This window comes from Eumetopias jubatus, unplaced genomic scaffold (assembly GCF_037043125.1).
Source record: "Eumetopias jubatus isolate StellerSeaLion01/CBP00866 unplaced genomic scaffold, mEumJub1_p1.0 scaffold_13, whole genome shotgun sequence".
Taxonomy (NCBI): Eukaryota; Metazoa; Chordata; class Mammalia; order Carnivora; family Otariidae; genus Eumetopias; species Eumetopias jubatus.
The window spans coordinates 70,952,694-70,964,527 of NW_028274819.1; the positions used below are offsets into that span (position 1 = coordinate 70,952,694).

At 37.3% G+C, this 11,834-nt stretch overlaps 1 protein-coding gene across 1 annotated transcript in view; it reads left to right on the forward strand.

The window, feature by feature from the left end:
- The window catches only part of TYR (tyrosinase), a 140,835-nt gene extending 130,890 nt beyond the window's left edge, over positions 1-9,945 (forward strand). The window contains exon 5 of the mRNA XM_028091717.2: positions 9,719-9,945. Within this exon, the coding sequence (XP_027947518.1) occupies positions 9,719-9,945 (227 nt within the window). The remainder of the gene's footprint in view (positions 1-9,718) is intronic.
- Positions 9,946-11,834: the final 1,889 nt, after the last annotated feature.

Here is an 11,834-nt window from a genome sequence, read left to right on the forward strand (position 1 = left end):
ACTAACACATATTGAGTATTTTTTATGTGCCAGGAACTCCTCTAGGAGTGTCCTGTGCATTATTTCCTTTAATCTTCATAACATATATATATATATATATATATATATATATATATATATATATATAAAATTTTCTTTTTCAGGTGAGAAAACAGAGGCTTAAGAATATAAATAAGATGTCCCAGGCCATCTAGCTAGTATGTGGCACAGCAGAACCACAGTTTAGGGCCAACAGGAGAACCTGTATTTTGTCAACTTTTACCTGCCCTTTGGGGGGCCATTAGCTGAACAAATATGGGTTTGATTAACCTGTTTTGTTTTATCTGAAAATCATAGCCAGTGGAAGGAATACTAAAATGTCCAGCATTAGAAATCAGTTTCTTTAAAAACGTTGAGATCACTGAGAACAGGGGATTTTGCAAAGGGCAGAGGTGCGGTAGCTCTGTCAAAAAAGTGGCAGTCTCATGTAACAGGTCTTCCCTTCTGAAAGGGAGGGAAAGGAGCATATTGGTAATGGCTTTTCAGAGATTCACCACTTAGGACTTTATGATTTCCAAAACATGCCAGACTCTTTCATGGGCCCATGCTTTTAAACATGCTGTTCTCTCTGGCTAAATTCTGATCCCGTTTATCCATTTGTCAAACTCTCAGATAGGAAATCATTTTATGCATATATATATATAGTCATGTCTAATCACTCCTTATTAGAGTTATATGATAATTTTTTATGTTTGAACCTTTCCCCTGTCCACCTTGACTATGAGTCCTAAAAGACTAGAATTGACATTTTGCAAACTTCTCTGGTTTAAGTATCAAATGACATTCGGTATCACTGGGGTGAAATCAGTGAGTCAATCTGAGTACAAGTGATATTGATCATGAAGGGTGGTATCTCTTAACCAATATAAGTAAAGATTCTTATTAAAGTGTCACCACTTTTAATATCCAGGTCATTTTTAGATATGTATTTTTAACATATTTCAAGTCTTCTATTACACTAGGTATTTTCTAGGTGGTTTTATTGATGTATTTATTCTCTCTTTTTTTTGTATTTTTTATTATGTTCTGTTAAACACCATGCATTACATCATTAGTTTTTGATGTAGTGTTCCATGATTTATTGTTTGCATATAACACCCAGTGCTCCATTCAATACATGCCCTCTTTAATACCCATCACCAGGCTAACCCATGCCCCGACCCCCCTCCCCTCTAGAACCCTCAATTTGTTTCTCAGAGTCCATAGTCTCTCATGGTTCGTCTCCCCCTCTGATTTCCCCCCCTTCATTTTTCCCTTCCTGCTATCTTCTTCTTCTTCTTCTTTTTAACATGTAATGTATTATTTGTTTCAGAGGTACAGGTCTGTGATTTAACAGTCTTACACAATTCACAGCACTCACCATAGCACATACCCTCCCAATGTCTATCACCGAGCCACAACATCCCTCCCACCCCCCACCACTCCAGCAAACCTCAGTTTGTTTCCTGAGAGTAAGAATTCCTCGCAACAGTGAGGTCATATGATACATGTCATTCTCTGATTGACTTATTTCGCTCTGCATAATACTCTCCAGTTCCATCCATGTTGTTGCAAGATTTCATTCCTTTTGATGGCTGCATAATATTCCATTGTATATATATACCACATCTTCTTTATCCATTCATCTGTTGATGGACATCTTGGCTCTTTCCATAGTTTGGCTATTGTGGACATTCCTGCTACAAACATCGGGGTGCACGTACCCCTTCAGATCCCTACATTTGTATCTTTGTGGTAAATACCCAGCAGTGCAATTGCTGGGTCAGAGGGTAGCTCTATTTTCAACCTTTTGAGGAACCTCCATACTGTTTTCCAGAGTGGCTGCACCAGCTTGCATTCCTACCAACAGTGTAGGAGGGTTCCCCTTTCTCTGCATCCCTGACAACATCTGTCATTTCCTGACTTGTTAATTTTGGCCATTCTGACTGGTGTGAGGTGGTATCTCATTGAGGTTTTGATTTGGATCTCCCTGATGCCGAGCAATGTTGAGCACGTTTTCATGTGTCTGTTGGCCATTTGGATGTCTTCTTTGGAAAAATGTCTGTTCATGTCTTCTGCCCATTTCTTGATTGGATCATTTGTTCTTTGGGTGTTAAGTTTCAGAAGTTCTTTATAGATTTTGGGTACAAGTCCTTTATCTGATATGTCATTTGCAAATATCTTCTCCCATTCTGTCGGTTGTCTTTTGGTTTTGTGGACTGTTTCTTTTGCTGTGCAAAAGCTTTTTATCTTGATGAAGTCCCAATAGTTCATTTTTGCCCTTGCTTCCCTTGCCTTTGGCGATGTTACTAGGAACAAGTTGCTGAGGCTGAGGTCAAAGAGGTTGCTGCCTGTGTTCTCCTTTAGGATTTTGATGGACTCCTGTCTCACATTTAGGTCTTTCAACAATTTGGAGTCTATTTTTGTGTGTGGTGTAAGGAAATAGTCCCGTTTCATTCTTCTGCATGTGGCTGTCCAATTTTCCCAACACCATTTTTTGAAGAGACTGTCTTTTTTCCATCGGACATTCTTTCCTGCTTTGTTGAAGATGAGTTGACCACAGAGTTGAGGGTATATTTCTGGGCTTTCTATTCAGTTCTTATGGTTTTGGGTGCAATTGTAAATGGGATCAACTCCTTAATTTCTCTTTCTTCTATCTTGTTGTTGGTGTATAGAAATGCAAGTGATTTCTGGGCATTGATTTTATATACTGCCACTTTACTGAATTCCTGTATGAGTTCTAGCAGTGTTGGGGTGGAGTCTTTGGGTTTTCCAGACAAAGTATCATATCATCTGCAAACAGTGAGAGTTTGACTTCTTCTTTGCCAATTCGGATGCATTTTTTTCTTTTTGTTCTCTGACTGCTGTGGCTAGAACTTCTAATACTATGTTGAATAGCAGTGGTGATAGTGGACATCGCTGCCTTGTTCCTGACCTTAGGGGGAAAGCTCTCAGTTTTTTCCCCATTCAGAATGATATTCGCTGTGAGTTTTTCATAGATGGCTTTTATGTTATTGAGGTATGTACCCTCCATGCCTATACTCTGAAGAGTTTCGATCAAGAAAGGATGCTGTATTTTGTCAAATGCTTTTTCTGCATCTATTGAGAGGATCATATGGTTCTTGTTCTTTCTTTTATTAATGTATTATATAACATTGATTGATTTGAGGATGTTGAACCAACCTTGCAGCCCAGGGATAAATCCCACTTGGTCATGGTGAATAATCCTTTTAATGGACTGTTGGATCCTATTGGCTAGTATTTTGGTGAGAATTTTTGCAACCATCTCATCAAGGATATTGGTCTGTAATTCTCCTTTTTGATTGGGTCTTTGTCTGGTTTTGGGATCAAGGTAATGTTGGCCTCATAAAACGAGTTTGGAAGTTTTCCTTCCATTTCTATTTTTTGGAACAGTTTCAGAAGAATAGGTATTAATTCTTCTTTAAATGTTTGGTAGAATTCCCCTGGGAAACCATCGGGCCCTGGGCTTTTGTTTGTTGGGAGATTTTTGATGACTGCTTCAATTTCCTTAGTGGTTATAGGTCTGTTCAGGTTTTCTATTTCTTCCTGGTTCAGTTTTGGTAGTTGATATATCTCTAGTAATGCATCCATTTCTTCCAGATTGTCTGATTTGCTGGCATAGAGTTGCTCATAATATATTCTTATAATTGTTTGTATTTCTTTGGTGTTGGTTGTGATCTCTCCTCTCTCATTCATGATTTTATTTATTTGGGTCATTTCTCTTTTCTTTTGATAAGTCTGGCCAGGGATTTATCAATCTTGTTAATTCTTTCAAAGAACCAGCTCCTAGTTTCGTTGATCTGTTCTACTGTTCTTTTGGTTTCTATTTCATTGATTTCTGCTTTGATCTTTATTATTTCTCTTCTCCTGCTGGGTTTGGGCTTTATTTGCTGTTCTTTCTCCAGCTCCTTTAGGTGTAGGGTTAGGTTGTGTATTTGAGACCTTTCTTGTTTCTTTCTATATACATGTATTTAACACTACCTTGAACAAAGCATTGTTTTAGAATGGATACAGTGGTAAACAACATAGCCTATCTTCAGAAGGTTTACATTGTAATGGATGATAAGAACCTTAAACAATTACTTGCACAATGACTTATTTATCTAGTGACGTACCTACCTCTAGGGGTCAACAAAGTGTTAATAAGGAAGAAGTGATTAGTTGAAAAGGGGGTCTTGATTATAGATTTTGGCCATACTGTTAAAATTACAGAAGCCATTGATAAATTTTAAACGGTTTGAATATTCAAAACCTTCTTGTTGCTGTAGCATGTAGAAAATTCTGTAGCAGTTGCAAAGCACCTTCAGGGAAGTTAGTGAAAATGCTATTACCTGCATCCAGGAGAGAGGTGAAGGCAATGTGGATTGCAGTGGTTGTGCTCGGGAGAGGGCAGAAGGCATGAAAGAATTTGACATTATTTTGAATTTATATAAAATATACAGAACTTGGAAAATGATTCATATACGAGGTGAGAAAGAAGGAGATACTGGGGATGCCTGTAAGCTCTCTGGCCTATGAACATGATGGGTGGTGACACTCACTGAGATAGTGACAGTAGGAGCAAGACCAGACACAGAGGGAATCTCCTGGTTGTATTGGCTACACAGTGAAATGGGGTGATAGGAAACATCAGGGCAAATATAGGGCAGGTGGATGCCCCTGAAACTCGAAGACATTTTGGATTGCAGATACTAATGGGCTATAAATTACAGGCATCAGCATATAAATTGTTATCTCTGCTAATCTTCACAACCTTATGTAGTAGTGACTTTTGATTTTGTTTTATAGGTAAATTGAAAACAGAAAGGTAAAGTGACTAATTTATTTTTTAAGATTTTATTTATTCATTCATGAAAGACAGAGAGAGAGAGAGAGAGAGGCAGAGGGAGAAGCAGGCTCCCAAGGAGCAGGGAGCCCGATGCAGGACTCGATCCCAGGACCCTGGGATCATGACCTGAGCCGAAGGCAGACGCCCAACCATCTGAGCCACCCAGGCGCCCTAAAGTGACTAATTCTAAGTCACAGAGCTACGAAGTGGCCAATACCGAATCCCAAACTAATTTTCTCCCCATTACTTCACAGTAGAGAGGGTTCTCTTTAGTTCCCATATGTACTGTCCACTCTGTTCTATCTCATGGTTCCTTCCCTGGTGTCCAAATAGGTACTTTTTACTGAAAAGGCAGAAAAACCATTGGAACAGAGGAGGGGGTAGAGGCTCAAAGAGTCCCATTAGGGGCTTATGGTATTTATTGTTTGTTTCTAGTTAAACATTTAAAAAAATAAAATAGATTTGAAATGTTTTATCTATTTAGGGTACTTTTCATACACCTGTGAATCCACAGTATTAATTTTAGAGAAGTTTGACTTTAAAAACAACAATAGTAATTGCCTATTTTCCTTTTATGAATTATTCTATTGCTTCTGATGCACCTTCAAGGAATTTAAAATTTGTACTTAATTATTGCTAAATTTTAGGCCTACTAAAATTTCTTAAAAACTTCTTGATATAATTTAGTCCTCAAGCAGTTTGTTATTCATCATTCAGGTACTCATGTTTGTAATTACTTAAGTGTTTTTTGTAAAAGGCAGCTGATGTCTGGCATTTGTCAAACATTTTCTCTTATAATTGAATTTAGTGATGCTTTTAAAAATTGAGCAGCAGGTGATTTTGTTGCATGCATAATTGATTAAAAGGCAAGACCAAAAACCTTTGTCAATGAAAGCTTTTGAACTCAATGCTGTTGGTATATGTGATCCTGTTTTCTGTATGGTACTGCTCTGTTGAGAGCTTCCTAAACCCAATATATTCCCAGAGACCTTGACATCTGATGTTAAAAATGAGATGAGGAGACATGATCATGGTAACTAGAATGTCTCATTCTGCAGATGGGATTTGATGATGGGCTTCTGTCATTCACAGATGTGTTCAATAGCTATGCTTGTCTACATAGAATTTTGTCTATGTGTTAATAATCATTTATATGCCAGGTGGTGGTCCTGTTCCCTTTGCCTGGAATGGCTTGCCATCAACATCACATGCTCAAATTCTATTCATTCTTTTACTCAGTGAGAGAGTCTTCTGGGGGGCCTTCCTTGACTCCCCAAACAGATATAAGAGGTCTTTCCACCATGATTCCATTGTATCTTTTTCATACTTTCATCATTGCATTACTCTTGAAAAAATTTGTGTACTTTTCAGTCTTTTTTTCCAGTTATTGTTTCTTCAGGCCAGGACCTTTGCTTATGTATCCTACAGTGCTAGGACCACCACCTGGCATATCATGTGTCTCAGGGAACATTTGCTGTATGAATGAATCAACAAATGAATGGATAGAAGAATGAAAGATAAATCAAATAAGACCTAATACTCGCTCTCAAGAATTTATGATCAAGCCTGAAAAGTTAAGACATACATATAAATAATATTAACACATAGACAATTGTGTCATGTGTCCCAAGAAAGCAGAGAAAAAGTCTGAGAATACAAGAGAGAGCTGACCTGAATCAGTAATAAAAGCAGGTTCGAGAGAGAAAATTCTTATTGGAAGTTGGTTCCATTGAAATATTGTTGAAATTATTATGGAATAACAAGAATCAGTAACAGTTATGAATTGCTTTCTATGTGCTAGGCATTGTACCAAGGGTTATATATACATTGTCTCATTTAAATATTACAGACAAACCTAAGTTACAGATTCCTAATTCATTAAGTTAGGATAATGGTCCCAAACTAACTCATACATTTGTTGTGTGAGTCAGTGAGCATTTGATTTGAACATGATAGAGCACAAGAAAAACAGAAGACCATACTATTATTCTGAAGAGAAAGGGTGACATGAAAAATGGAACTTTAGGGAAAGATAGAAAAATTATGATATTAAGAAAGAATTTAAAGGTGCACTGTTTGGGTTCAAAAGCAGATAGCTGAGAACAGAAGTCTGAAGTTTGGTTTGGAGCCACTGAGAAATATAAAGAGTGTTTCAAAGAAGACCATTGGTGACAGTAAAAATTAAGACCACTTAGAGTAGACTGAAGTAAACAAACTATAAGAGAAGCTGAACAGCAGGACAGATGTAGAAATAGTATTTTGAAATTGTAACTTGGGTTTAAGCTGAGCCAGAAACAGAGGAAATCATATTTCCTATGTAACCTCTCTGTGCTCTGATAGACATTTTAAATGTACTTTATATATTGAAGTGACTGCTAGCAAAATAAGGCAGACGTTTTAGTCCCTCTTTCAAAGTAATTTTAAATATATTGAAAATAGTAACTTTTTGATGTTTCTTTTTACTTTTAGCTTTTTGGCTTTCATTGTTTAGATTTAAATATCAAAGTTATAAATCATTTTTATCATTTATTTGGTATATCAAATATCAAAAAATCATTTTTATAATTTATTTGGTAATGTTTATCCTTTGCAAGTTGTTATCCCTTCCTGATGAAGAGAAACTCTAAATTGCAATACTGTTCAAATTAATGCACTCTAGGAATTTTAGGGGTAACTTAGTGACAGCTGTTTAAAAGAATGGTGTCAAGGACAGAAGAAGAAAATGTAATGGGAGAAATGGATCAGGTTTTAGCCCTATAGCCCCACGTAAGCGAGGGAAGCTCCACTTTTTTCTCCTTTGAATGAATATTGGGCTTTAGTGTTAGCGAAATTAGTTTGTAACAAATTCTCCTAATTAAAAAAAAGAACATTCCTGCTTTAATCATTCTGAACATTATGGAGTTTATGGCCAACAGTGAGACTTTCATTTTAAATTTTATTTCATGTTTCTTTCCAAGATAGTTTATTACCTTTCTCATTGGTTTGTGGATAGCTTTTTTATTATATATGGAGTTTACATATAGTTGCATTCCAAAATTTCCTAAGGTAATTACTCTATCTTTTATTGTGGTGGGCATATAATTAACTTTTAAAAATAATTAGGACTTTCAAAAATGCAAATGGCAGAAGCTCCATAGAAATGAAATTAGATTAAAAAGGGAAATTATTAGTTTAAAAAAATCCAAGGAAGGGATGAACACTCAGACTCTGGGAAAGGCAGAAATGCAGCTGAGACTGAGGAACAGCAGGACCCAGGGAACTAAGTGCTCTAAGGACTCTCTCTCTTTGTATCTCTTTGTCTCTCTGTTCCTCTGTCCCTCTCTCTGTCTCTCTCTCTTTCTCTGTCTCTCTCTCTCTCTCTCTCTCATTCTCTAGCTCTCATCTCTATTTCTTGGAGTGCATCATCCTGTCTTCCACAGGTTGAGATGTAAGGCTGTCATCAGCTCACAAGTCACCTGACAACTCTAGCACAGTGAATTCTGAGTAATGATTCTGATTGGCCCACCTTGAGTCAGTGGTCTACCATGTACCGATCAATTATAGCCAAGGAAAGAGTTTATAAAAGAATGTTATACTGACGCCTGGGTGACTGAGTTGGTTCAGTGTCTGCCTTCAGCTCAGGTCATGATCCCAGGGTCCTGGGATCGAGTTCCACATCAGGCTCCTTGCTCAGTGGGGAGCCTGCTTCTCCCTCTCCCTCTACCACTTCTCCCTGCTCATGCTCTCTCTCTGTCAAATAAACAAAATCTAAACAACAACAAAAATTACAAACAAAAAATATTATAGTTCCTGCATCAGTGAGGGTGGGAAGGTAGGGATAGGGAGCAGATGCAGGTTCAAAGATCTATGGCTTAAATAAATTACTTGATTTATTCCTCAGGTAGCAGTCTTGGTATGTTGTTAAATATAATTTCAGGCACCAGAGCTGCTTCTTTCTTGTGGTTCCATAAAACCTAGGGTTTAATCTGGACCACATGGTCCATGATGGCTCATCAACACACTATCTGTATTCCAGATAAGCAAAAAAAAAAAAAAAAAGGAAAAGGGAGAAGACATAGCTTCTTATTTTTAAGAAAACTGCCCCAAAGTTACATATATTGCTTTTACTCAAGACTTGAGTCACATAGACGTAATTTATTACAAGAAAAGCCTGAGATTCACTCTCTGGTTTTCTTTGTATACAAAATGAATATGGAATACCCTAGAGTATTCTATAATTAGTGATGGATATTTTTAAATCAAGCAAAAGGATACAACAAGTTATTAACTCCCAGGGAAATACAATATAAGGAAAATAATCATAGCACAATATTTGTTTCCACTGTGAATATTTATATACTAAAACTTATGAAAATCCTAGGTGAGGATTTGACCCCAAATCTTGACCTTATTATACCAGAAGGACTGAGGAAAGAAAAGGGGGGTCGTAAGAGAACAAAAATTATTATTTCTATATGAAGAACTCCAGATATAAACTTGATGAATTAAAAGATGGTAATATTTGCCTACTATTTAGAAATATGGAAGCAAATATCAGAATAACAAGCTAAAAGTTACAGTAGTTGACTTGGCTGTAGGCACTGCATAATTTACAGATCAGATGTTATCAATCAATTTTAAAACATTCCAACAAGGTGGTATGTTCCTATTTTCCTATGAAGAGACTAGGGTGTAGGAGTACTCGGGTGGCTGTTCCGAGCTCTTACAGCTAGCAAGTGCAGAGCTGGCACTCAGACCCAAGCATCTGACTGTAGATAATGGTGACGATGTTAATGATAATGATGTTGATGATGATTATGGTGATGCTAACAATGACAACAGTAAAAACATTGGGATGTCTTCCTGTTTCAGATTGGGACATGTTTCAAGATTACATTAAGCCCTACTTAGAACAAGCAAGTCGGATCTGGCCATGGCTCATTGGGGCTGCTGTGGTGGGCTCTGTCCTTACTGCTGTGCTGGGAGGGCTCATGAGCCTATTGTGTCATCGTCACGAGAGAAAGCGGCTCCTTGAAGAAAAGCAGCCACTCCTCATGGAAAAGGATTACCACAGCTTGTTGTATCAGACCCATTTATAAGAGGCTTAGGCAATAGAGTAGGGCCAACAAGGCTGACCTCACTTTAACTCAAATGATGTCCAAGTCCCCAAGGAGATGTCCCCAGAGCAATCCCTGCCATTTGTCTATGAAGTCTATTATCAGAATTGATATAAAAGGTACCTGCCCCTCCTTCAGTTCAGGTAGAATACACCTGTGCTTGCCTTACTGTCTTTTGATCATTCCTTTGACAGTTTTCCTCAAACCCATATTTCTTAGAAAAGGATGCTATTTAGTAATGAGTGACTGCTACTTGTACCTGAATGAAAGTGCTCTTATAAAAATGTGGGAATAATTTTGATCTTTCCTCCTGATTGTTTAATGAAATGTTTCTTTTTATTGTCCCCTTTCTTTGATTTTAATAAAATACTAACAAATTTACATTGACTCCTTTGAGCTTGAGAAGTACATTTTTATCTTCCTCAGAAAGCATAATGTTGCCTTTATATTTTACATTCTTGCTCCAAAATGTGTTAAGGACTTCAAATAGACAACAATCTTCAGCTCTTTACTGCCATAATTCTATGTGTTTGAAGGTCGGTGAAAATAAAGACCCCACCCCTACAATTAATCTGGCTAAGTACCTGTCTCAAGATATACTCATTAAATATGTTGATAACAGTGATAATCCTATTAAAAGCTTTTTTTTTTGGTTTTCTAAGAAGAATTTTATTAGAGAATGTTTAAAATGCTACAAAACATTTGAAGTTTGGGAACAATTATGTGAATTGCCCGCTTGCAGTTCTAGTAAAATCACATTTCTGTTTCTCTTGGCTGTTAAAGCCTTAAATTAGGATATGCAGATAATCTTGCTCCTTGAATTTTTAGTTCCCATTGAAATTCTAAGAATAATATAATTGATATTACATTTCTATTATAGCTATGTATAGCATAAAAGACAAGGACCAGCGAAATAAGTCAATCAGAGAAAGACATGTATCATATGTTCTCACTGATATGAGGAATTCTTAATCTCAGGAAACAAACTGAGGGTTGCTGGAGTGGTGGGGGGTGGGAGGGAGGGGGTGGCAGGATGGGGATAGACATTGGGGAGGGTATGTGCTCTGGTGAGCACTGTGAATTGTGTGAGACTGTTGAATCGCAGACCTGTACCTCTAAAACAAATAATACATTATATGTTACAAAAAAAGAAGGTAGTAGGAAGGGTAAAATGAAGGGGGGAAATCGGAGGGGAAGACAAACCGTGAGAGACTCTGGACTCTGAGAAACAAACTGAGGGTTCTAGAGGGGAGGGGGTGGGGGGATGGGTTAGCCTGGTGATGGGTATTAAAGAGGGCACGTACTGCGTGGAGCACTGGGTGTTATATGCAAACAATGAATCATGGAACTCTACCTCAAAAACTAATGATGTAATGTATGGTGATTAACATAACAATAAAAAATAAAGAACTAAAAAAAAAAAAAAGACAAGGACCAGTTGTTGGGAGTTACAGGGGGCCCTTTTGGTCCAATAAAAGGAAAAATTGTCCAATACTCAGAGCTTTCCAAAACCTAAAGAGTCATCCTTAGAAAATTGTAAGTGATGGCCACTATAATTCTTCACATATAGATTGGATGGCTAATTCAAGTTGAATTCTACAAAGAGAATTTAAGTATTAAGTCTGTAGTAATACTAAAATCTCCTCAGGACTCTTAACAACTCCCCGTTTAGAAATAAGACCAAGTATGTGTACAGAAAGTCCCTGTGATTCTTCCACAGTATTCCAGAATGTTTCACCAGATTCCAATTTCCACTCTTACTGGATATCCAACCTCATTTACTCTGTCCTGGTATCCTCCATCTCTTCATTTCTTTTATGGCTAGTTAACATTTGTCTGCTCAGTATTTTCCATATAACTTTAGATTTACT